This window comes from Anolis carolinensis, chromosome 3 (genome assembly GCF_035594765.1).
Source record: "Anolis carolinensis isolate JA03-04 chromosome 3, rAnoCar3.1.pri, whole genome shotgun sequence".
NCBI classification, from domain to species: Eukaryota; Metazoa; Chordata; class Lepidosauria; order Squamata; family Dactyloidae; genus Anolis; species Anolis carolinensis.
This window is the reverse complement of record NC_085843.1, coordinates 237,318,216-237,345,761: the sequence shown is the minus strand read 5'-3', so window position 1 is coordinate 237,345,761 and position 27,546 is coordinate 237,318,216. Positions and strand designations below refer to the sequence as shown.

Sequence of the window (27,546 nt, the reverse complement as noted above, 5' to 3'; positions counted from 1 at the left end):
AAATGTGCAATGCATAACTAAAAGATCTTTTTCTCTTTCTTGAAAGTGAACATGAGATGCCCCAATTCAGCACTGGTCCAAGTTTATTTTAATAGGTGAAAATTGCAGTAGTGCCAGTTGATGTTCTTTTCCCCTTTTATTCTCTGATCTGGGGGGAATTTTAATTTACTTTTGGCTTAACTCTCCCCCCCCCCCCCCCCCGCCCCAATCATGAGTCTGGATCAGTTCTCTATACACTTTACATTACAAATGAAAAGGATATTTTAGTTACATTGATTTTGTTTTGCATTTGGGTGATGGTCACATAATGCCCCAGCAGTTATTTAACTCTGATATATCAGTTTGTGTTTAAGATACGTAGTTTATTTCAACTGGTTCGACTGTCAAGATATATGTTTTACATTCTCACCTATTGTCTTAGTTTATCCTCTCTTGGAGCAAAGAGTCAAACAAAAGCTTTTTAAAACTGACTTTTTATTCACATAAAGTGCCTTGAGGAAATAAGTTGTTTAAGGCATCAGCTTTTTGGCCTGAGTCAAACAGTGCTTTTCTTTGTTGGCTCTTGATCAATAACTTCAAGATCACTTAATCAACTGTTTGTTTCATGGAGCGGTAAAGTGCAAAGGTTTAATTTCCTTGCACCTTTGCACATATTAATCCATGTTAGATTTGTTGCAACTCAGACTTGTCAGAAATAAACTTCCAGATGGATAAAGGAATTTGACCCTGGGTTAGAAGATTACTTTTTCCCTAGAGAAAGCTTCCTTGTTTCAGTGTTTCTCCTGCAATCTCAGATGAGATAAAGAGACACAGACAAATGGAATATAAACTTTATATGTAGACATAACTGATCTAAACATATTACCAAAAGTAATGTCTAGAAACTTGATTCAGTACTCCAGAAATGTCTTTTAAAATTCTGTTTTATAGATACACATATATATTTGGGACTGTTTCTTAGCTCTCTAACAGTCTCTTTGATAAAAGTATGGTGTATGACCTTGGAGACTTAAAAGATATATTACATATCACTCTCATTACTTCCTCAGATGGCGCAGTTTAAAACTTCCTGTGAACTGGTTGAGTAGTTTCTCAGGCTGATCTGAATTCTGCCCATTATTCCATTTTATCTAATCTGTTTTTAAAATAACCAAAAGGCGATGACTCTGTATATTGATCTATATGAGTTATAATGTGCAGTCTCATTTGAAGTCCATTTTCTCATATTTTAAATATACATTCTTTCAAGTAAAATTAATTACCAATGCAGATCTGTATCTGAAATCTTATTGTTCATTTTCCTGCCCTAGTTGGATGGAAGCAAATCAGCAGATGAATGAACTACTTCCATCTCCCCATATTCCCATCTACCTTTGTCTCTTCCCCATTCTTTTTGTGGTTTTTCAAGCTATGAATTCTGGAACAAGACTGATGCCATTGTAGCTCAAGATCAGATATTGGCAACGTGAAGTCCTTGAAATAATGTTGAATGACCTCTATAACTGAACAGTTCAGGTTTCTAGGAAAGCTTTTTATAAGCAATTCTAGCTTTTCTCAAGAAGTGTGCCTCCTAGGGATATTTAGGGGGGGGGGGGGAATCAGTAAAAAAAAAGATGTAGAAATCTGTCAGTACAGTTTCGTTGCAGCAAGAATAATAATTGCAAAATCTTGGAAAGGGGAAAAAGAGTGCTAAAGGACTGGAGAAAAAGAGTATATCCAAATGGACATGCTTTCCAATGGCATTCAAGAAGGAAGCAATGAAGACTTTGCTGGGAAATGGAGGCTTGCATTTGGATATCTAGAAAGGAAGACAAAAATAGACTTTTCTCAAGGGGAATTTATTAATGCAGATTATGCAGGGTAGATTTTTTTTGAGATAGTAGTTTCACAATGGGTGGTGTCAGAAATCATGGGTGGTGATTCACGAGTGGGGGAAGGGTAGGATTTGGGGGAATGGCATATCTGTATTACATTAATTTGATTATCTTTATATGTTTTCTTTTTTATATCTTGTATGCCATTAACACACTCAATAAAAGCTTTTTAAAAAATTTTAAAAAATGATTTCTAGGAAAGCTGACCTGCCACTCCTCAAGTAGCCCAATGGATTGAGGGAAACAGAATGAGTGACGAGTCTGGGGGAGGAGGGAGAGAAAGGGACAAGAACATTTACGAAGACAGGTAACATTTTAAGATTAAAAACAAAGAAGATAAAATTGACAAATGCAGATGAAATTGACAGAAATGCTGAGATTTTGGGTTTGCTTTGCAGTTGTAGTGACAGAGAGGGTTAGGAAGTAATAAAGATAAGGTTTCCAATTGGCTGGTCATTCTTAACACAGGACTAGATTTCTCCTTTCTGGTGGGCAGGTTTGAAAGAGGACAGGGAGTGTGTGAGGACATTCACATTAAGGGAGCATGTTGTAAATTTTGAGAAAGAAGATCTTCATTTGATAATTACAGGGTTTATCTTATAGACAGTGAAAAATAGAGATATGAAATTTTGATCCTTATAACACAGTCCTAAGCTGTATTAGTGTTTATGCAGTTTATGTCCAGGATACCTTTTTATTATATCAAATATCTACATCCCTGTAAGTCAGTGTTTTTAAATAAATGACAGTCTTTTGGCAAGTTCACGGTTGAGAAAGTACAAAGGACAGGCAGGATGTGAATAAAGAGGAAACAACTGTAGTTATCAGTCGCTGTCACACTCTAGTGTTGGCTTCTTTAAAAGTATGCTGCATTAGAATAGCTATATTTAGCACAATCATTAGACCATCTTTCTCCTGGTATGTGTCTGTGTATTTCAAGCTAATCTAAAACCCAGCCTGTATATCCTTTAGTTGTTTTTTCTGTCTCTTGTGGTCACTGTGACATCTACTCCATTGAAAGAACACTTTATTGCATGTTTGGCCAAATGGATTAGTTAATATTTCAGTGTTTTCAAGACGGCTGGAAAATGTTGGGAAAGTCCTAGAGACAGCAGTGGGTAAGAGTTTATTATAATATGAGAAGCATTTTACCAAAACTAAAGCAGCATTTTAGTACTATGCGACATTAACCAAAGAAGAGAGGAAAAATTAGTGTTATAGTATGGTTTGATTATATGTATTGGTCAGTTCACTTTATATTTCCGATATGCTACCGGGCCCAATTTAAAGTGCTGGTTTTGACCTACAAAGCCCTAAACGGTTCTGGTCCAACTTACCTGTCCAAACGCCTCTCCTCCTATGAGCCCACGAGAACCTTAAGATCATCCGGGGAGGCCCTGCTCTCAATCCCACCTGCCTCACAAGCGTGGCTGGTGGGGATGAGAGACAGGGCCTTCTCGGTGGTGGCTCCTCGGCTGTGGAACTCCCTCCCCAGTGACAGGCTCCATCCCTTCTGGGATTTAGAAAGAAGTTGAAGACCTGGCTATGTGCGCAAGCGTTTAATGAATGAACTCAGCATTGACATGGATTGGATTAAGGCTTTTGCACAAGGTCTGATGGATGATTGGCATATATATTCGGTGTTGCACTGTGTTAAATCTTTTATATATTGTATTTTACTATGTTATTTAACTATTTTAACTGTTTTATTCTTATTGTATTGTATTATGATGTACTGGTAGTGATCCTACCAGTTGTGTAAGCCACCCTGAGTCCCCTCGGGGAGAAGGGCGAGGTAGAAATACTGGAAATAAATAAAATAAATAAATATTGCAGTACGTTGTATTTTTTTGTATTTTATCTGAATAATTTGTTTTACAATTGTATTACACACTTTTATAATTTATTATTTCTCTCTGCGAGTGTACATTTAAATATGTATAAATCTGAATTTACTGACAAAAAAAAATCAACACCAAAAAATCTGAGTCAATGTAATTTATAGGTCAATGTGAGTTCCTCTCATGGCACCGCTTCTGGCCTTTCAGAATGCCTCTCTGAGGCAGCATCTCTTTGGTGCTTCCTTACCATGGCAGAGAAACTAGAGGGAGACTATGCTTAATCAGTTCTTCTCTTTCTCTCTGGACTGCTTGGAAAAGAAAAGAGGTGGTTTACTTACAAGTATGAAAATAGAAGGTCACTCTTTCCCAGGCTGCCTGCCATCTCACCTACTGCTGACACTGCTGCTATCCTTCCTTGTTTGGTAAGGTCCAGTGTTCCTACTCCTCTTCTGGATTTTTCTCTGACTCTGGTAGCAGCAGCAGTGGCATGCTTCGTTCTTCCAGTTTCTGGGTGGCAAGATGGTCATGATGGGTTAAAGGGCTGGCTGTAATGGTGACATCCAGGTTCCATAGCAGCAGTGGGGTGGCTCTGGAGCAACTCTACATGTCATCCTACCACCTAGGAGTCAGAGGAGAGGAGTGCACCACTGCTGCTAGAGCCAGAGAAGAGTTAGAACAGTGGTTCTCAGCCTGTGGGTCCCCAGATGTTTTGGCCTTCAACTCTCAGAAATCCTAACACCTGGTAAACTGGCTGGGATTTCTGGGAATTGTAGGCCAAAACACCTGGGGATCCACAGGTTGAGAACCACTGAGTTAGAACAAGAGTGCAAGTATGGAGCCTCACTGGCTAAGGAGAGGTTGATGGCACCATCTGCAGCAGCAGCAGTCGAGACAAGGTGGGAAGTTTCTTATTTGTGAATAAACCACCAAGTTAAGGCAGTCCATCCCAGGAGAAAAACAGGAAAGACACTGGTAAAACAACCAATGTTATAAACATCTAGCTTTATACCAGGTCTTTTTGAATGCCTGAACAGGAAAACGATGGCAGCAGCCAGAGGTCATATCCACAGACCATATCAAAATCCATCATTTTTGCCAACAAACCTGTCCTTAACATATGTATGCGGTTGACTTATGCACAAATATATATGGTCCAAATATTTTAAATAGCGTATCTCTGGTGGGATTGACTGATTTTGCTTGTTTTATATCAATAGTGCTATGCAAATAAAAAAAAACCAGTAACGATAATACATTACATTATTATTAAATATTTATATTGAAATGATAAATCTCAAAGATACATCTTAAAGACAGAGAATCGTATTGTGATGGTATCTAAAAAAGAAAGTGACTTTGCCTAAGACATGTATAATAATCTGGAGTTCCCAATCTTACAAAGGCCTAGGGAGACCATGTTTCTGTAAAGAAACCCATGAAATGCTAGTATACATTGTTTGAAATGGATAACTTTGTGGGAGGGGCACAGATACTAACCAGTTTAGTGGTTCTACTAAACACATAATACTTTCTCAATAAATGCTGAGTTCTGTCTCTTGGTAAATTCCAGCCAGTTTTTAAAGGAACACTTATTTTAACACTTAAATATTCTAAATATTTTTTTAAAAAATAATTTATAAAATGTCAGAAATCAGACAGCATAAAGGTTATTCTGTTATGAATAAAATGTTGCTGTTCAAAAAGGGTACAGTATATGAGGTAAAAAGATCACTGGTTGACTGTTTTATTTATTTTTGTTTGTTTTAGCATTTATCACCTAAAATAGTGATACATTGAGGGTTTGTGGTTATGGTTTTTGAAGTCCTCCAGTACATTTGCAGGGTAACTTCAATGTAGATTATACGGGCTGATTGACGCAGTACATGGCTTATAACACTTATGCAGCCAAATAAACAAAATTAAAGACATAGGTAAAGTGCACAAGATACAATTTATGGATTTCTTGAAGTGTTTATTTGCCTATTCAAACCATTACCATTACTTCTTTTCATATGTGAGAACAAATGGTCATGGTGGTATTTGGAGGACATTCAGTTTTTTGTAATCTCCACAAACCACATAGCTAGCCTGTGTGCACACGTTTGCTTAAACACTATAGCAGATTTAGTTTTACAGAGTAGAAATGTATGTATAGTATTCCTTTATTTGAAAAAGAAGAAGAGATAAATGTCTACAGCAAGGCAATCCAATTGTGTAGTGGTGATAGTTGTGTGTATGTGTGAAGATATGCAATAGAAATACTTTTTTAGGACTAGAATAGAAATCAATGTTTGTTTTAAAAAGGGAGTTGTCATCTAGGAAGTCCTCAATTTCTTTCTTAATGGTATTTATGGCAGAATAAGTTACTTTAGTTTTTTAAGTATCTTGTAAAGAAGCTTGATTTTAGTAGAAACTCATACTCTAATCTAGCAAACATCCTTTGTCATTTTCCTTTCTGTTTTGAACAGAGATGGGGAATCTTTGGTTTGATTGCAATTTCTGTCATCCCAAAACATTGACCATGCTGGGTGGGACCGACGAGAGATGTTGCCCAACATCATCTTGGTGGCCACACTCTATCCTTCCTAACTCTATCCTGTAATCTCACAGAAATGTACATTATTCTCTTCCTTTACAGGTTATTACTCCATGTCGGAAGCTCATTTTGTGTGCTGATAATAGAAAAGAAATGGAAGACTGGATTGCAGCATTGAAAACTGTACAAAACCGTGAGCATTTTGAGGTAACTGGCTAGGGATAGGTATAGATTGATTCTTCATGCTAGTATGCAACATATATATTGTGAAGAATTCCTATAGGTTTCCATAGTATGATCAAAGAGTGGAAATTTTTCTTGTTTGGGCTTTAGCTTTCAGGATACCCAGTCAACATTAACTGTGCCCAGGGTGGCAGAAAATTGAGGTTAACAATTCAAAAATCTGTGTTTCCAAGATCTAGGTATTATTCAGTGAAAGAGCATTTTCTACTCACTGCCATTGAACATAGATGAAGAGAACACTCCAGAACACTGGAGTTGGGTATTATTATTTTCATTCCATTTGAACTGAGGCCAGTATGAGTAGAAATAAAAGGAAAAAATAATGCCAGTAAAATTTTGGAAAGGACTAAGAGAAAAAGGTCAGCAAGGCTTAAGAAGTGGCAGTTCTTCTGTCATAAATTTGTCTTCTCCCACTACAACAGGACTGCTTTAGAAGATGCATTTAGTACTATCAAACATACATAAGAGCAGTACAAAAGAATTAAATAAAACCAAACTCTCTGCTAAAGGAATAAAATAAAATTTAATTTTACAAAGTTACATGTTATGGTTATATGTATTGCTGACTTTTTAACTGTAAGCCTATTTTGAGCTAATTTCTTTGTTTTACTTGTTCTTTTACTTTTGTAACTGCCTTGAGAAAAAGATGTAGTTGTATGCCGGGTTACAAAATAATTAAAATATATAAGCACAGCAAAAACCCTACAAATACGCACACTGAAATGTACCTCCATAAAAGTTACAAACCAAACATGTATCTACAAAATACATACTAAAACACACACAACAGATATCAAACAAAGGACACTTAAAATTCATGTTTAAGGACTGTCTGGGTAGGCCTGCCAGAAGAGGTAGGTCTTTACATGGTATAAGGTAAATATGTATAAGGGTAAATATGTAACTTAAATGAATTTGTACTTAGACTTGTGTCTTATCTACAAATCTACAAATTACCTCATTAAATAACAAATATTCCCCAAAAAACCCAACCAAGTTCAAAACACTTCTGATAGCAAGCATTTCCGATAAGGGATACTCAACCTGTACTATATTTTACGTATTATCTTTGTACTCTACTATTTTGTTGCAAGCTATAGATTTCAATTCATTGTTCACCCCCTGCCGAACACTTCTATAGCATGGTATTCCTGTTCCTCTATTCTTCCCTAGTTAGTATTGCTGCAAAGCATCTACTTAAAAATTGTGTCTTGCATTTACTGTATTTTGATGTATCTTAGGAAGATCATCTTAGATTTTCTGTCAATTCATTTTCAGTCAACTCAGTACAGTATGGACCATTTCTCAGGGATGCATAACTGGTACGCTTGTTCTCACGCTCGACCAACATACTGCAACGTCTGTCGGGAGGCATTGTCTGGGGTCACATCCCATGGACTTTCCTGCGAAGGTAACATTCCTTCGTGATAGCTTGTTTGTTAGTAATTCAATAAATGTATTCATTCAAAAATCAGTGTTTGATTTTAACTGTTTTGTCCAGTTTCTATTGTCCAATGTCAAACCTTTATATCTGGCAAGTGAAATAGGCTGTTTCAAAACACTAGCTTGTCTACAAATGCAAATTGGGAAGAGTTATATCAAAATAAGTTTAACAGGGATAGAGAATTAAACTTGTTAGGGTATAATCCGATATTTATTTTGCATCAGGATTCCTTTAAGCTTACACAAATTGGGGGCTATATGTATGATACATGAGATGGATATGTTTAGAGACTACATGCTGGGAATATCTAGGGCTAAATAATATATACTGAGCTATTGACTGGAATTAGTATTCAGGGACTGCCTGAAGAAGTTCAATGATTCCGCATTCATTTCTGAAAAGTAAACATAATCATACATCAGTCTGCCTCTGTACTAAGGTCATCTTCAGACAATCTCTGCCAAGTTTTTGTGTCCCCTGAGATGAGATGGAAAGAGAGCTGACTTGGTGTGGCACTTTGTGGGAGTTCTTAAGAAGCTGCCCTGGAGCTTACAGAAATTGTGGAGAGTGGTAGATACATTTTTACAAAATCAAAAAAACAAACAAACAGCAAGCCCTTAAAGTGATAGGTAATATCACTGAAGTAGACAAATTGAAGTCCCAAATGCTACTTTGAAGTGTTCTAGAAGAAGGACTTGCCATATAAGAATTAGTAGGTTGTTTTTTTCTGCAGGTAGCCAATATTATTATTTTGTGTTATGACTACTATGTCATTCCAGAATATTTTTAGTAATGTATGTATTTATTCAAAGTAAACAGTAGCTTAAGAATATATTTATAATGTGTCATTTTTGGGGAGGTATGGAATGTAGCCTTAAATGATGAATTATCAATGGAAATGAGGGTGTTCGGGGGGGGGGACTAATAGATCTGATTTTGATTTATACTGGTCAGTTTTTATTAAATATGTTCTAGAAACTGAAAAAGGAAAACAATACAACTTTGTTGGTCAGGAATTTTGGATATGACATTTGTTTAATAGTTGACTTATAAATCTTATGGTAATGGAAATGATATTTGTTCAGGCCATGGTGGTGGGGTTATGTGTTTGTAAAATGTTTATTGTTTTGTTTTCTGTTTTACTTTAAGTTGTCAATGTATGTAAATAAAATAAAAAGTAATTTATCTTTTTAAAATTTATCATTTTTTAAAATGTTGAATCATCAGATTCATCTATTTCCCTTTTTGCCTTTTCAGTGTGCAAATTTAAAGCCCACAAGAGATGTGCTGTCCGGGCAACTAATAACTGTAAATGGACAACACTAGCTTCTATTGGAAAGGATATCATTGAAGATGAAGATGGGGTATGCATGATACCATTCCTTATGTGGAAAAGCTTAGCAAAGTTGTAACCAGCATGTTGCTTATCTAGTTCTGCTAAGATTCTCAGAAGCCTACGAGTAAGACATGTAATAGCTCTCCCCTCTGGCATGCATTGCAGCAGCATAGCAGTGAAAGAGGCAAAATGTTAATTAGCAAAGATCCTTTTGTTAATACCTGTTCACATTTGAATGGTTCTCAAAGTGATGCTATAAAGAAATACATTTCTAATTTGCTTGCTTTGTAGATTTCAATGCCACACCAGTGGCTTGAAGGAAACCTACCAGTGAGTGCCAAATGCACAGTGTGCGATAAGACCTGTGGCAGTGTCTTGCGCTTGCAAGACTGGCGCTGTCTCTGGTGCAAAGCTATGGTAAGTTGAAAAGTTCTTTTGTTGTGTGTGGGTAGGGGAAGACTTTTTTTCACTTGCTTTTACCAAATAATGTTCCTCTCATTAGTTTTATGAGATTGCATAAGCCTTGTTCAGTGTGCAAATAATGTATAACTTTATTTTCTGAAATCTGGAAAGCTATTCACTAGATAAATCAATTTGTGTGTGAATTTAATAGCAGCAAAGTAAAGTGCCTTGGGCCTTTGGGAAATAATAAACTCTGGTTTCTGCCAATACCATTTTATGTAATGGTTTTATTATTTAATGTCATCCACTCTTGTTTAATTCTTAATAGTCATACTTGTTAACAATTTAACAAATTATTTTTGCCAGTTCTTGCTTGATTTAATAATTCAGTCTAGCAAGACACATGAACTGATTATATCTTTAATTGACTTACATAAAGAGTAAGGATTGATGTGTCAACAGAGGATTCAGATCTGTCTTCTAACCAACATTGTAAGGCTAAGGATGTTTTGCATGTAACAATTTTAATAAGGTGGGAATGAGTGGCCGTAAACTTTCCTTGTGACCCAGCTTTCGGACTTCACTCGTATTTGATGTAAGCCACAGTTTTACATTATGTCTGAAATAGCAAATTCTGGTTTAATCTTCAATTGAAAGGCAGTGTTTTTATTGCAGTTTGGAGATGCAGGATGAAAGGCAATTTCCTATTTCAGATATAACACAAAATTATGATTTTTAAATAAGAGTTGAAGCAGAAGCAAGGAAGAGGCAAAATGGGAATGTACAGCACAGCCCACGACTCACACTCAGCTTAATTAAATATATCTAGTTATAAACCAAAATTTGTACTTCCAAACCAGTCCCAAATATAAGCCTAAAGTTTCTAGATCTTAATTTTCTACATATACTGTACTCCAAAACATAAATTATTTAAACGAACTTTGTGAACCTTGTGTTCCTAGATCCTTTCAAGTTTTTAAAAATCTCAATCTTTAAAATGGCTGAATGGTAGCAAAATAATTCTGTACTAATAAAAGGATGCTTAGAAAACTTAACTGTTGTAATGTCATTGTTCCAGGTACATACCTCATGTAGAGATTTGTTACCAACCAAATGCCCCCTAGGCCTTTGTAAGGTATCTGTCATCCCTCCTACAGCTCTCAACAGCATTGATTCAGATGGTAAGTATCAATTAAAGGGTTTTAGTGGTGTCTTCACACTTTTCCTGTTTTGTAATCTAGGAAGGCTCCCATTTTAATAAGACTAGTGGCATGAATTTGATAACAGCTTCCCTTCCCCTCCCATTGCACTTTATGTTTTGTTAATCTTGCAAGAATACTGGGCTGTAAATTTGCAGAAATCAAAGAGTTATACACAATGATACAATTTAAATTATTATAAGTATTCTGGATAATATTGTAGTGCTCAATATACCTTGTATACTAAAGATGAGCTCATTCTCTGAGCGTGGATCTTTCCATAGCCAAATAGCATTAATTTCTACACAAGAGGCTTCTTGAAGCAGTACTGAAGTTTACAGAATATTCTTTTAAGGCTGTAGAACATTAAATAGCGAACCCAATTTTTTTCTATTGAGGAATTAGCATGCTCAATAGTTGTTAAATACTGGTTGACTGTTAGGAGTGAGGAGGAAGCTGGATAGCAAATTTTCAGAAATAATGCAGTTAAATATTTTTAAAGGAGCATAGATAGTTGGAATCTTGAATAAAATCTTGCATGTTGCAATGATTTATGGCTCATTCCACTTGTATTTTCTATCTTATTTAACCAAAATACTTCATATTTATAATATATAAAACTACTCTGTTGTTCAGCATAGTATGTTGCCTAAATATTACTAGTACACTGAAGAATGTCATCCTCTAATAGGATAACTTCATGCCTCTCTGCTTTTGCTTTTTCTACTTAGGTTTCTGGAAAGCCACATGTCCCCCTTCTTGCACAAGCCCTTTGCTAGTATTTGTCAACTCAAAAAGTGGAGACAACCAGGGTGTAAAATTCCTACGAAGATTCAAACAACTGCTGAATCCCGCACAGGTCTTTGATCTCATGAATGGAGGGCCTCACCTCGGGTAAGATATGTTCTTTTCCTGGATGATGCCTGCCAATCATAAAGAAACAAGTACATTCTGTTTCTAAAGCCACCCAGTTCTTCCACATTAGTGACAGATAAAATCACCACATTTTTGTAGTCTTAAAATAAAACTTTTATCTGGTGTACCTGGGTAATATAATGTCTCTAGTAGGCCCACTCGATTCAAATTGTGAGAAATAAGGTATACACTTCTGGGTGTACACTTCTGAACTGTGATGAATATTCTTTAATCTGGAGGTTGATGTATTCCATGAATCCATATTCATTTACTTTCATATATCCAGATGAGCCCCCTGTGGCGCATTGGGTTAAACCCTTGTACCAGCAGGACTGCTGATTGACAGGACGGTGGTTCGAATCCAGGGAGAGCGGGTGAGCTCCCATCTGTCAGCTCCAGCTCCCCATGTGGAAACATGAGAGTAGCCTCCCATAGAAGGGTAAAACATCAAACATCAGGGCATACCCTGGGCAATGTCCTTGCAGATAGCCAATTCTCTCACACCAGAAGCAACTTGCAGTTTCTCAAGTTGCTCCTGACAGGAAAAAAATATTTCCAGAAACATTCTTTGAGTTAAAAATATTGTCTTACTGTTCTAAGCAAGGTATCCAGGAGTATATTTTATTTTATAGGTAAATTTAGAGGGCAATAGGTTATAGTGTCTTTAGAACTGTTGTTTTTGACTTGCTTCAAAGCAATGCTCAATCTGTGAGTGTTTTAAAATAACACATTTGTGTTGTCGAAGGCTTTCATGGCTGGAATCACTGGGTTGCTCTGAGTTTTCTGGGCTGTATGGCCATGTTCCAGAAGCATTCTCTCCTGACATTTCACCTACATCTAGGGCAGGCATCATCAGAGGTTGTGAGGTTTGTTGGAAACTAGACAAGTAGAGTTTATATATTTGTGGAATGTGCAGGGTGGGAGAATATACTCTTGTCTGCTTGAAGCAATTGTGAATGTTGAAATTGGCTTTGATTAGCATTGAATGGCGTTTCAGCTGCTTCCTGTCTGGGAGAATCTTTTGTTAGCATTTGTGTTTTTGGAACATGATTGAAATTGGAGGTGGTCAGTGCACAGGCCAAATGAGCTCCCCCCCCTCCCCTGGGTCATTTTCACACCCCAACTTGGTTCTACTGCCACAGGTGCCACTTCATCTAAAAGCACAACCATTCTGTTGAGAAGCCTGGCACATAAAGAGTTGATGTTTCTTGGGAGAATTGTGATCCCAAGAGGTATTCAGGAGCATGATTGTCTGGGAAGCAAATGTGCATTTTGTACGTGCTCTAACATTTCCGTTAGTAGAAATAACAGACAGTACTTAATACAGCATCAGGGGACTGTAGATTCCTAGAAAGGGAAATGCAGCTTCACATTGCCTATTCCTTACATAAGATTTAGGAAGGAGCTATATACTTTGTCATAACAGTTGTCAGTTTATCTTAGTACTCTGTCTGGCTATGCTTTCTAAGGATTCTTTCACATCACCTGCTAGCTGATAGATAAACTGGAAATTGAAGTTGGGTTCTTCTGTTTGCAAACCAAATGCTTGACCGTTGCATAGTTATATGATGTATATGCATTAGTTCAACCCATTCAAATCTACTGCAGTAACATTTTAGCATCTTTCAGAAAACTTCTTAAAATCTTTTGTTCGTATATTAAATAATATGTGTAGTTCTGAAAAGAGAATATATATATTTAAAAACAAAACAAAAATTAACGCTTCAATACCAAAAAATCTTGAGTCTGTGTGGCATTACTTGTCAATTGTGTCACTGAACTTAACAATTCAAGAAAATTGCAACTTGTTGTTGAAAAGCCAGTGTGATCATCCGTTCTGACACTGAACAAATCATAGACAGGTGCGTTGTTATTAGAGATGAGCAGTCCTAATAGGACTCTGGCTATTTCCTACTGAGCAAGATCATTAATCTGGCTTTTGCTGTGCAATGTGTTGTTGAAGGCTTTCATGGCCGGAATCACAGGGTTGCTGTGAGTTTTCCAGACTGTATGTGCAGTTTATTACTTGGCTTTTGGGGAGCGAACCAAGCTAAAGAACTGTTTAATAAAGATAGACGGCACCAAGATACTGCTCATCTTTAACAAGCCATGATTCCATGGAATATTGATTTGCTGTGATTTCGAACATGTCCATTCAGATTAATCTGAAAAGTAATTTCAGTCTTCATTCTTATAAAAAAAAAGTAGTAGATTCAAATGGAAAAAACAACCTCCATTTTTTAATTTCATATTTGATAATAAATCTACATTTTCTCCTCTTCAGTTTACGTTTATTCCAGAAATTCGACACCTTCCGAATTCTGGTTTGTGGTGGGGATGGAAGTGTTGGATGGGTACTCTCTGAAATTGACAGCCTCAGTCTCCATAAACAGGTATCTTCAAGTTCCATATTTTTCTGTGTATGGAATTTATTTGTAAAGGATAATAAAAAGCAAAATGGATTCATATGAAATATAATTTTGCATAGAAAAATAAAATACAAATATGTGTCTGAAAGTATATTAAAGTTTAAACGGCAAGGTGGGGTTTTTCAGGTTATTATTTCTCATTTACAATGAACTGCAGTAACCACTAATCCTGAATGTGTGCATGGGAACTGAGATTCTGTCTACATAATAACTGTCTACATAATAACTGAATAACAGCCTGAAAGACATACAACAACCCAATAACTGAATTGATATAATCCTCAATCTTCTACTTATGGTACCTTGGGGATTGTAGTTAAGGGGAGTGACAGAGCAATCTGGCAAAAAATTCTAAGCATCTTACCAAACTACACATCCCATGACAATTAAAATGGTTTGAACTATAATGGTGTTATTGTGTTAGTGTTCAGTGTTCCCCACCACACTATTTATGTAAACATAACACTTTCTCCCTGCCAAACATTTTTATGAAATGCCTAGTCTTCTGTGTCTTGATTTACCCAAGGCTAATCTGATCACTTGAAGTTCAACAGTGCTGTTCTACATAGCTGACTTTCGTTTGTCAGTGTTCTCTTTAGCAAACCTCTCAGTTTGTCACCATTATATTGTAAGTTGTAGTTGGGGGAAAACAATTTGGAGTAAACAAGTATGTATAAACAAAGTTAAATGACTTCCACATTGGCAGATTTGAAATTATTCTTGGATTTCTGTTAGTTCCAATAAATTTTATGTAAATCCTGGAATGGCCATTTTAGGGTCCTTCCATACAGCCATATAACCCAGAATATCAAGGCAGATAATCCACAATATCTGCTTTGGAATGGATTATCTGAGTCCCGACTGCCATATAATCTGGGTCAATGTGAATTTTATACAGCTGTGTGGAAGGAGCCTTATTGAAATGAATGTGTTCTTTGAAATAGCAATAGCGCCACTTAGTGATAAACTGAAAAATTGAACTTTGACCAGCCGCTAAACACCAGGCCACTAGCAATTTGCACAGTGGTTCTCTGTAGTTAAAGCAAAACTATGATACTTTGAGAACACTTCTAATTCTCTTGAGTGTTGAGGATTTGTAAATGTGTGAGAGAATGACATATGAATTCTCAAATAGGAACACGGGAAGGGGTACACAGAGTATATATTCTGTTTTGAATTTTTGATTGTTAAAAGACAAAAAGAAAATGTTGATAAAGGAAGAAACTCGAGTGATGGTTCTTTCTTTTAGCAAATTACTTTATCACCTTGATTTTACTTAACTTTCTTACATTGACAGCAAAAATCTGTGTGAATGTGGAGAAGGAATTCTTTTTAGCTATTCCTGATTTTTTATTTTCCTTTCCCTTTGTATAGTGTCAGCTGGGAGTATTGCCTTTGGGCACAGGCAATGATCTTGCCCGTGTTCTAGGCTGGGGATCTGCTTGCGATGATGACACCCAACTCCCACAGATATTGGAAAAGCTGGAAAGGGCCAGTACTAAAATGCTTGACAGGTAAGGGCTACTTCATCATATCAGTCTGAATCTGTTAAGTGTCCGAAGCCAGCTAATATAAACAACTCAATTTATTGCAAAAACAACACAAAGGAGCCTAAGAAACCATCAAAAGAGGCTCAAAAACACTTTCTCTTCAGTGTGAGATGATAATGCCCAAAAAGAACTCAAAAAATTCAAATTCAGGATATAATCTGGATTATCCTGGGAGATAATCCAGATTAAAACAAACTTAGTTGAAAAAGCTGGAAACTCCCTCCACCTGCTGGTTGGAGCTAAACATACACAGGAAAGTTACCAGCAGTTACCCACAGTGACCAACAGCCACACAATGCCCCAAAACGTAGTTAAAGCTAAACCGCGTTGTAAAGAAGTCACAGCCGCCAAATCCGGTCCGCGTCGTTAAGGAGAGTCACAGGCATCGAGTTCCAGTCCAAGTCGTCAGGGAAAAGCCAGAGTCACCGAATTCCAGTCCAAATCATCAGGGAGAAGTCAGCGTCACCAAATTCCAGTCCAAGGTAAACACAAAGAGCTAAAGTGATGGAGGCAAGCCAGCAGGTCCCAAAGCAGTCTTCCAAACACGTCTTCTGAAACAGAGATCCCGAAAAGCGCCCAACAAAACACCTTGCCGATTGCAAAGTTACATTAGCAACAAACTTATTTTTATCTACAAGTACCCCTCCGAACTTGAGCCAGCCAATGCCACATCCACAGCTGGTTGCTGCAAATCCTCATCAGAGCTGGAGTCGCCCAATGCCCCACCTCCAGCTGCAGCCCTTCTACGATCTCTCCAGCCAGACCACCTTCTATCCAAACCCATAACTCCCCAGGATCCATCTATATCTTCTCTGTGCCATCCCTCAAATGTACCACTGCTTGTGGGTTCCTCAAGAATCTCCCGGATCTCCTGATCCTTAGTCCATTCCATGTCCTCACTCCCAGAGTCTGACATCCCATCCTCCTGACTCCCAGCCCCACAATCCCCTTCAAAACTCTCAAAGGTATCATCACCAGTGGGCTCCATAAGTATTTCCTGGATTCGCTTCCTTTGTTGCTCCTCATCAGAGTCTTGCTCACGAGTCGTCTTCCTGCCTCTTCTAATACAACTAGTAGTATCTTTACTTGAAGACTCCATCACAACAGAATTTGAAGGTGTGCCTACATCTTCACAAAAGGCAGCCGCCAGGGAAGATTTATTGTTGTTGCTGTGGGTAAAACATTTAGACCCTGCCTTACGTTTTTGGGTGCTATATGGATAAAGTCAACTGTCATGGAGCCAAATCCCAGGGCTGAATTTCCAAGCCCTGAATCTGGCTTCATAACATAACATAAATAACCCTGCAAGCACCTGGCGGGAGAAGATAAAATGAGCCTGGGAACTCAGGGTTGAAAGTATAAACAATTATAATTGATATAGTGTGGGAATGGCAGTAATGTGATCCAGAGGGTGGGATTTGATGATGATATTTGCGTGTGGTATTACGTTGCATCAGAAGTGATAAAATTGAATGTATGTAAACATTAGGTCATTCTCGACTTTTCCAAAGTCATGTATTCTTCAATAAAGATTGGATTTGAGAGCAGCTATCTTTGATCTGCGTTCAGACTGGTCCTTTGAAGTGAGCCTGACATTTAAGTCGAGAAACCCGTTCTCACCCTCCTGCGGAATTCGCAGTGAAGTGATAATGAGTGAAGAAGGAGATCAAAGCCCAAATGGAGCAGGGAGGCCTTCGCAAGGGGCCCGGCCGAAGAGAGAAGAGACGCTGCAAGCCATAGCTTCCTCTACGGGGTACCCCAGGCCGAACGGCGTGACCCAGAGGATTCCCAGGGGAGGAAGAGGCGTCTCTGCGGCTGCAGAAACCAGTTGGGGATCTGGAGGAAGTATGCCGGAGACCGTGGCCCTGCGGTTATCCATCCTGGAAACTAATTTATCCAGGCTGTCGGAAACCGTGGGGAGGTTGGTGCCACTATTGGAAGAGAATCTCCAAAAGGAGCCCATCCGGTATGGCGCCGAGAGAGAGCCAAGTAAAGAAGGAGATTGGAGCCAGAGGGGCCAGCGAGCATCAACGCAGAGTCCCGTGGCGGCAAGGGACGAGGGAGATGAGGAATACTGGCAGGAGCTGGAGTTCCGAGACAGAATGGCACGCGAAGTGGAGCGCCAGCGAGCTCTGGGAACTCTGAGGCCGCCATCTCCAACAGAGCTCCCAACCCCCCGAATGGGCGTCGGGGTGGAAAGACCACTGGGGCCAGGGATCGGGTCCAGTGGATTTGCAGACGAAGGCGGAGAGGAGCAGGAGATCCAGGAAGAGGAGGAGGATGTGCCGTACGACGAGGAAAGGCGAGATGCGGGGGCTACAGCGAGGCCAGTATGCGGATGGGTGGAAGGGCCGACAGCGGCGGCAGAATTTCAGGAGCCGCGCAGAATGACCACCGGAGTGGGGCGCGGCGTGTTCCAAGGGGCCGCCCGAGGAAACCCGATGCAACCCTTCCCCATGCCTCCCAGACAGCATCAACGGGCCGCAGAATGGATGCCAAGAAGGGAAGATCTCAAACTAGAATACGGAGGGGAATCAGATGAACTGAACTTTTTTCTAATTAGCATCAGAGGATACATGGAAGACAATGCACACACATTCCCCTCCGAAGCAAGCAGGGTTCGAGCCATCGGCAACACACTAAAGCGAGGAGCAGCCAGCTGGTATGTGCAACTACATGCCAGACGCGACCCATGCCTGAGGTCAGTGCCCCGCTTCCTCGCCACACTGGAAAACCGGTTCAGAGACCGGCTAGAGCAATTGAGGGCTCGAGACCAGCTGAAAGGAATAAAGCAGAGGGACAAAACGGTGCCCGAGTACGCAGAGGAATTCCTCCACCTCGCGGAAAGGGTACCAGAGTGGTCTGAAGTGACCAAAGTGGAATTATTTAAAGAGGGACTACGCCCCGAGATTTTCAGCTGGGCAGCGCACAGAGATGACCCCGAAACGCTCCAGGGATGGATTCAACTAGCGGGGCGCATTGAATCCACCCTGGCCCAAGTAAAGCGCTTCAGGAGCAGCGGCGGCCAGCAAAGACCGGTGGCGAGAGGTCGAGGAGAAACGAGGAAGCAGGAAAGACCCGGAGGGAGGCCGGGGATTCCCTCCAGAGGAGACGACAACAAACCTAAACCGGGATGCTTTGTATGTGGGAAGACGGGCCATCGAGCAGCAGAATGCTGGGCCCGGAAGGGGGAGCCGCCAAAACCCCCAAAGCCCAAGCCAGCAACCGGGAGGCGTGCGGAAGAGGAGGTGCAAGCCCCAGAATCTTCAGAAAAACTGGTGAGTCGGGACAAACGCATGATAGTAGTGCCAATCTGCCTCTCGGGGCTAGAGAATCGGGCCACCTGCAAGGCATTTGTGGATTGTGGTTGTTCTAGAAACATTATAACTCCGGAATTAGCAGGAGCGCTGAAATGTCAGCAGATGGCGCTTGACTCCCCAATTGCATTTTCGCAGCTAGATGGATCAGTCGCTGCTGGGGAAGTATCTACAAAGGAAATACGGGGGGTCCCATGTAAAATAGGCAAATGGGAAGGAAGAATATCCTTTGTGATAGCCCCTATTGCCACATACCACGTAATATTAGGGATACCATGGCTCGAACAGGCAAATCCTGAAGTAGATTGGAGAGGAAAGAGCCTAGCATTTAAAGAACAGCAGACGCAATGGGAGATAAGCAAAATTGCAGAAGAGGAGGACGAGGGAGATGAAGCAGATGAGATAGACCCACAACTATTGCCACCTGAATACAGAGACTTTGTGGATGTTTTCAATCAGAAAGAGGCCAGTAAATTACCTCCCAAAAGGAATATAGAAGTAGAAATTGAAATAACCCCAGGAGCAAACTTACCAAAACCAAAAGTGTATCCCATGTCTGTGCAGGAGAAGGAGGAATTGAGGAAATATATTGATAAAAACCTGGCGCGAGGCTTCATTAAGCCATCCAATTCTCCTCTCGGGGCCCCAGTGTTATTTAGGAGAAAGAAAGACAACTCCCTAAGATTGTGCATTGATTATCGAAATTTAAATGCAATTACTAAGGACAATAAATACCCTATGCCCTTAGTAAAGGATTTAATTACCGTATTGAAGAAAGGGAGCATATTTACCAAACTGGATTTAATTGAAGCATATCATAAATTAAGAATTAAACCGGAGGATACTTGGAAAACTGCATTTTCCTGCGCATTCGGCCATTTTGAATATAAAATTTTACCTTTCGGATTAAAAAATGGAGGCGGTTGCTTTATGCAGCTTATAAATGAAATACTACACCCATTGTTGTACAGAGGGGTATTCATATTTCTTGATGATATCTTGATTGTGAGCGAAGATAAGGAAAAGCACGTAAAATTGGTCCGGGAAGTTTTGCAGAGACTAAGAGAAGCAAAGCTGTACGCAAAACTGTCCAAATGTGAATTCAATAAAACTCAAATTGACTTTCTGGGGTATCGGATATCTCCAGAAGGGTTAGCTATGGATCCAGCTAAAGTATCAGATGTGAAAGAATGGGGAGTGCCTCAAACAAGGAGGCAATTGCAATCATTTCTGGGGTTTGCAAATTTTTATAGATCCTTCATAAAAGGCTTCGCGCAAATAACCGCACCCCTTACTGAACTTTTAAAAACAAAAGGGAAAGGGGAGACAGCAAAAGTAAAAGCTCCTGGCGCCAAACTGGGTTGGACGCCAGAATGCCAAAAGGCATTTGAAACCCTAAAAGAATGCTTCACAGAAGGACCCATCCTAAAACGCCCCGATATCAGGAGCCCTTTCATAATCCATTGCGATGCCTCAGACTGCGCGTACGGGGCAGTACTATTGCAAAAAGATCAAAATGGGAACTTAAAACCCTGCGGATATTTGTCCCGGAAGTTCAGCGAAACTGAAAAATGTTGGCCAATATGGGAAAAAGAGGCATTAGCCATATTAAAAGCCTTAGAATGCTGGCGACACTTCCTCGAAGGAAGCGGAATCCCATTTGAAATTTGGTCTGACCATAAGAACCTCCAGTATTTAAAGTCTCCTCGAAAATTGTCCCCCAAACAAATTAGATGGGCGCAATACTTCAGCAGGTTCGATTTCCAATTAAAGTTTTTTCAAGGGAAGCAGAATGTCTTGGCAGATGCTCTTTCACGCATGCCTCAACACGGAGGCATAACCACAGCAAAAGAGGGAACAATATTCTCTGATAAACAATGGGGCTTAGCTGTCAGGACAAGAGCGCAAACCCAAAAGGAGAACACTGCTATTGTTGAACTCGACGGGGAAGATAATTGGGGAAACGAACTGAAACAGTCTTATGATGGAGATCAGTGGATCGCATCCAACGCAGAAAAGGGGGAGCAGAAGGGGGGATTTTGGTTTGTGAACAAGAAACTGTATATCCCAGCAACATTAAGGATTAAGATTTTGCATCGTTTTCACAATAACCAGAGCGCTGGTCATACAGGAATTACAAAAACAACAAAGGCAATAGCAAAACATTGCTGGTGGCCAGGGATGAGGAAGGACATAAAGAATCATGTTGTTCAATGTGATGATTGTGCCAGAAATAAATCGAGAGGAGGGAAGCCAATGGGATTACTACAAACAGTAGCAGAACCTACCAGACCTTGGGAATGTGTAGCTATGGACTTTGTGGGGGAACTACCGGTTAGCAAAGGACATCGTTATATTTGGACAGTATTAGACCTGTTTTCTAAACAGGCCCACTTTATAGCACTGACGAAACTACCATCAGCCGAGAAACTAGCTGAATTGTACATAAACCACATTTACAAACTGCATGGATGTCCCAGTAGAGTGGTCAGTGACAGAGGAGTACAATTCACAGCAAAATTTTGGGAAAAATTCTTGGAAATGCTAGGAGCAGAAAGGAGTCTAAGTTCTGCTTTTCACCCCATGACAAACGGGGCGGTAGAACGTACTCAGCAGACACTTGGGCAGTTCCTTCGAATGTACTCTAACATGAGACAAAATGACTGGTCTAGGTGGTTGGCTTTTGCAGAACTAGCTTTTAATTCGACTATACATTCAGCAACAAATAAAACCCCCTTTGAAGTGGTTTACGGGTATGAAATACAGCCTTTGCCCCAGTTGCCAAGATGGACAGAGAATGAGGAAACAGAGGCAGGGAAATGGAAAACGCAAATGCTAGAATGCTGGAGTCAAGTGACTGCATCCTTAAAGGAAGCACACAAAAAGTATAAAGCGTTCGCAGACAGAAAGAGGGTGGAAGGCGATAAACTGGATAAAGGAGATCTAGTGTGGTTAAGTACCCAAAACATCAAATTGGGGCTACCTTCGAGAAAATTGGGCCCCAAATATATTGGACCATTCAGAATACAGGGTGTTATCAATGAAGTAACTTTCCAGTTGGCATTGCCAAAAAGTTTAGGGAAAATACACCCAGTATTCCATCGCAGCTTGCTGAAAAAATACATGGGGACTTTGGACAAAATGGACACATAGAGTTATTGTTTGATTTGTTTCAGGATTATGATGAAAGAAGAACCGAAGAGGAGGACGAAGAAAACGAGGGCGCCATGTCATGGAGCCAAATCCCAGGGCTGAATTTCCAAGCCCTGAATCTGGCTTCATAACATAACATAAATAACCCTGCAAGCACCTGGCGGGAGAAGATAAAATGAGCCTGGGAACTCAGGGTTGAAAGTATAAACAATTATAATTGATATAGTGTGGGAATGGTAGTAATGTGATCCAGAGGGTGGGATTTGATGATGATATTTGCGTGTGGTATTACGTTGCATCAGAAGTGATAAAATTGAATGTATGTAAACATTAGGTCATTCTCGACTTTTCCAAAGTCATGTATTCTTCAATAAAGATTGGATTTGAGAGCAGCTATCTTTGATCTGCGTTCAGACTGGTCCTTTGAAGTGAGCCTGACAGTCAACATAAGTAGAATAAAATAAAGCAGTTCAAATAATTTAAATAAGTTGAACACACATTAAACTAGTTGACAAGTTAAAAAAACTAAGAAGATTGAAAGGATTTAGAACAATTTAAACATTATGGAGTAAATCATGTAGGCTTCAATGACTTTATTGAATAGCTTTTTTTTCTTATCGCCTTAATAAAGTGAGCATTGGAGCTGAGAAGCTGCCAAGGGGAGTGCCTTCCACAGTCAGGATGCCACAGATGAGAATACTTTTAACTTGAATATCCTTCACTGATAGGACAAATCAGGCTTCCCATGAACTCTGTGTATAGCACTCTTGTTGAAGCCATATGTTATATTAATATCTCTTGTTTTATAGGTGGAGCATTATGGTGTATGAAACCAAACTCCCTCGTCAAGCATCAGCTTCTACAGGCACCGAAGATTTCAGTGAAGATTCTGAGGTAAACGGTTTAAATATGTAGGACAAGGTTGGGGAACAGTTCCGAATTACAAATGTTCAGTGTCACCAAAATAAAACAGGAAAGTGATATATGGGCAAGATCTCTAAACTGCATAAGAACAAGACCTTTAGAGCAGAGGTGGACAATTGTGTAGAGCAGTGGTTCTCAACCTGGGGTCCCCAGATGTTTTTGGCCTACAACTCAACATAAATCCCAGCCAGTTTACCAGCTGTTAGGATTTCTGGAAGTCGAAGGCCAAAAATATCTGGGGACCCCAGGCTGAGAACAACTGGCGTAGAGGATGAGGACCATTTTTCCACTCTGTGCCCAGAGTGATGCAATGACATTTCCAGATGCTTTTTGGGTAACTTGGATTTGCGTGGGTGGCTTTAGAGGATTGGAGGAAGCAAACAGCTGTGTCTTGGCACAGTTTTGGGACAAAAAATATCACCTGACAATCAGCATGATTTTAAAAAAAACATTCTTGAGAACTTGAGGGAGTGGGAGGCCCCTTGAGGGAGTGGGAGGCTGCAGGGATCTGGGGTGGTCTCAAGTTGGCTGCAATTTTCCCACCCCTGCTCTAGACCACTGCTTCTTAAACGATGGGTCCTGACTGCAAATGGGATCCCCTTAGCTCATTATAGGGGTCCTTTAAAAGTTGGCAACAGGGTTTTCTGAGTGTTACCTAGTAGCTGTTTCGGACATTTGTGTGAACCTGTTGTGCAGTGTTTACAGCAGATTCTGCAGAAGATACTCTAGTTGTACTTCATAAAAAGGAAAGCCAGCCTGTTCAGCAAGCCTTGCAAATCCTGGTTTCTTATCACTCAGTGTTTGATTTTTATACCTGTTTCATATATTATATACTTGGGAATAGGTAAACATTTCTCAGACCTAAAGGGGTCCTGAATGGAAAAGTTTAAGATGCCCTGCTCTAAGGGAATGCATGGCTACTATACTCAAATTTATTTTTAAGAGCAGAGATGACCCATGCTTTTTATATTAGGATAGGGAATATTGGGCCCTCGGATGCTATTGGACTCATCCCCAGGCGGCAGTTATCGATTAAAAGATTTGTAGGGCTCCGTATGTTGTTAGACTGTTTTTTTGTGATCAGTTCAATTGTCTGATGCCACTGTACAGTACCACTGTACAAATACCAAGTCACTTCACTATGATGCACTTTGAATGCTCACTGCGGAGTCAGTTGTAATAATGCATGCGTCGTTATCTGAAACAAACAAATATGTACTGATCAGTGCTCTGCAACTGTAGAAAAGGTAATACAACTCTACATCTGAATGTTACAAGGTGCAGCAGATTCTCTTCTATGAAGACTCTGTGGCTGCTCATTTATCCAAAATCTTGACATCTGATCAACATTCAGTGGTCATATCTTCAGCCAAGTAAGTATCTGAGAAAGGAAATCAAGTACATAGCCTGGATACAGTGTGTGTGTGTGTGTGTGTGTGTGTGTTAGGCAAACAAAAGACTCTCACTTATCTTGCTTTATTTAGGGTGCTTTGTGAGACTGTGAAGGATTTTGTGGCTCGAGTAGGGAAGGCCTATGAGAGAGCACCAGAAAGTTCTGAAGAATCAGAAGTCATGGCAACAAAGGTATTTAGAAAAGGGGAGATACAGATCTCTCTGTCTTTCTTTCATGCATGCCTGCACACATACATGTCTTGTTGTTATTGTCAACCTCTGTGCTTTATACTTTTAGTGCTCTGTTTTGAAAGAGAAGCTGGACTCCCTTTTGAAGACACTGAATGAAGAATCTCAAGCTTCATCATCTTTGCCAAACCCGCCTCCTACTATTGCAGAAGAAATAGAGGATGGTGATGGTTCTGCCAATGCATGTGACTCTTCGAGTGATCGCTCTGTAGGGTCTTCTTGTCCTACCCGCCCTCAGATATTTCGACCACGTGAACAATTAATGTTGAGAGCTAACAGTTTGAAAAAAGCCATTCGGCAGATTATAGAGCATGCAGAAAAAGGTAAATCCTGGGAAATCCTGAATAGACATCAGACTCTGTCTGAAAAGGAAGTAAATATGAAGAAAATAGGGGATTGAAGTGTTACATTTTTAAAAAATACTCTGACATTTTACATTGATTGAGTTGTTGCTGCTATATTATCTCAGATAATATCTGATGAGAGGCAGCAATGACATTGAAATAGGGAGTCCTGTAAAAATAAAATCAGATAATATGACAGCCCCTTTGAAAATAATTTTGCAGCAGACTAAAATAGCTCCCTGTCTGGAAATCATAATATATACAGCAGTTTGCTATAACCAATTTTAATGGGTAGGGTTCATGTATAGACCTATAATGCTGGGGATTGATATATCTCCGCTGAAACTAATTTCCCCAAAAGTGGAGTATATGTGATGGTTCGTATGTTTTGAGTTCTTCTAAGAATTCTTTGGTATGTACCGTATATCATTCGGAGCAGTTCTCTTATAAATATTTAAGTTCCAAATAAATCTAAGTCTTTTCTTTTTTTAGATGTATCGAAGTTTAGATATTTGTTAAATAATATATCTAGTTCACATGACTTTTTATTGTCATTGATGATCCTCTTGTTTGTTTAGTAGTCTTTGTTAGGTTCCAGTTCGTAGCATCCTTTGTTTGGTTACCTATTACAGGTAATACTTCTTTCAGATACAGACAAACGTTTTGTAAATGTTAGCTCTCATGAGAAATATACTTTAGAAAAGCAAACAGTGCAGTTTTTATAAGGGTTTTTTTTTTGGGGGGGGGGGTATTTTTCCACATGAACTAATGTAATTAAAACAGTTTTGACATTCATTAAATAAATTTTCAAACAAATATGCAGATATGAAGAATTTCCTGACCGTAAGAGATGTTCAATAATGGAACTCTCTGCCTTGGAGTGTGGTGGAAACTCCTTCCTTGGAGGCTTTTAAACAGAGGCTGAATGGCTGTCTGTCTGCATGGCACATGGTTGGACTTAAACTGCTCTTATGATCAGGAAGTTCTTTCTTACATTGAAGAGCTCTTGTGGTCAGGAAGTTCTTCCTTACATTCAGATGGAATCGCCTTGCCTGTAATTTCAACCCATTAGTAAATTGTAAACAGAGTGTTAATTATTAGAATGTGATATGTACATGCTAACTGATTTGAGTTGTTTTTTAAATCAGACTTTAACAATGTGAAGTGAGCAATGGTTGTGTTTTTCCATTTACAGAATCTGGGAAGACCATTTGATTGACTTCCACAACAAAAATATAATTCTGTAGTTGCTTGTCAGTTATTCTTTTCTCTCAGTGCAAATATAAGTCTCATGATCATTTTTTTATTGTTTAGCTGTGGATGAACAGAATGCTCAAACCCAAGAACAGGAGAGCTTTCTCTTGTGCCTCTCCAACACTGAAGAGGGAAAAGATCTAAGGAATGAGAATAAAATTACTTTACAGTCTTCGTATGCTGGCAGTTATGGATTTCCAAAAGGAAGAAGCCATCGGAAAGGTAAAATCATCTGTAACCTAGATGTTTTTGGTCATTTTAGGAGATGTTGTCATTATCTTGTTTGAGCCTACTTCAGTGGGGATGTCTGTGGCATGAAAGTTGAGAAGTTACGTTCTTTTCATCACCAGTTGAGCCATTAAAATTTTAGGTCATAGAACCTGAGATATGAAATATTCTACAAAAGCAACTAGCCTTCTTCCACTGTGTGCCAATAGTTTTGGTAGTGGAATGAAAACCTTTTAACTGCAGAAATTAGAAACAAAAAGCAATTGTAATTAATCACTTTCAAATGCTATGGTCATTTGTATCAGAACAAAAGGCTTTACAGTAGAGTCTCACTTATCCAAGCCTCACTTATCCAAGCTTCTGGATAATCAAGCCATTTTTATAGTCAAAGTTTTTAATATTTCATGATATTTTGGTGCTAAATTCGTAAATACAGTAATTACAGCATAACATTACTGCATATTGAACTACTTTTTCTGTCAAATTTGTCGTATAACATGATGTTGTGGTGCTTAATTTGTAAAACCATAACCTAATTTGATGTTTAATAGGCTTTTCCTTAATCCCTCCTTATTATCCAAGATATTCGCTTATCCAAGCTTCTGCCAGCCCGTTTAGCTTGGATAAGTGAGACTCTACTGTATTTAGTTTTTGATAGACACCTCTCCTGTTTCCACATGCTTAGTGTGGGTTGTGAGTAGTAGGTGTGCTTTCTAGAATATTTCTTGTTAAAACAAAACAGGAGAACTGTTGCTGTAGCAACAGGAACTTAAGATCCAGGGAAACAGTAGCTGCTACCAAATATTTGTTAAGGGGTTTAAATATTATGTGCATTTTGAGCTACTGGTTCTTTATTGTTGCCATTGGTGGGGAACTTCTGTATTCCAGGCCAAAACTGCAGTATGGAAGCTCATAA

The 27,546-nt window shown here is 39.3% G+C and overlaps 1 protein-coding gene across 4 annotated transcripts in view; it reads left to right on the top strand.

Moving 5' to 3' along the window:
* The window catches only part of dgkd (diacylglycerol kinase delta), a 91,115-nt gene that overhangs the window by 38,566 nt on the left and 25,003 nt on the right, over positions 1-27,546 (top strand). For all 4 annotated transcript variants that reach the window (XM_062976406.1, XM_062976405.1, XM_062976408.1 and 1 more), the window contains 13 exons: positions 6,354-6,458; positions 7,773-7,905; positions 9,196-9,302; positions 9,566-9,691; positions 10,755-10,857; positions 11,607-11,769; positions 14,075-14,183; positions 15,594-15,733; positions 23,049-23,133; positions 24,442-24,536; positions 24,648-24,747; positions 24,854-25,127; positions 26,463-26,624. In XM_062976406.1, coding sequence (XP_062832476.1) covers positions 6,354-6,458; positions 7,773-7,905; positions 9,196-9,302; positions 9,566-9,691; positions 10,755-10,857; positions 11,607-11,769; positions 14,075-14,183; positions 15,594-15,733; positions 23,049-23,133; positions 24,442-24,536; positions 24,648-24,747; positions 24,854-25,127; positions 26,463-26,624 — 1,702 coding nt within the window. The remainder of the gene's footprint in view (positions 1-6,353; positions 6,459-7,772; positions 7,906-9,195; positions 9,303-9,565; positions 9,692-10,754; positions 10,858-11,606; positions 11,770-14,074; positions 14,184-15,593; positions 15,734-23,048; positions 23,134-24,441; positions 24,537-24,647; positions 24,748-24,853; positions 25,128-26,462; positions 26,625-27,546) is intronic.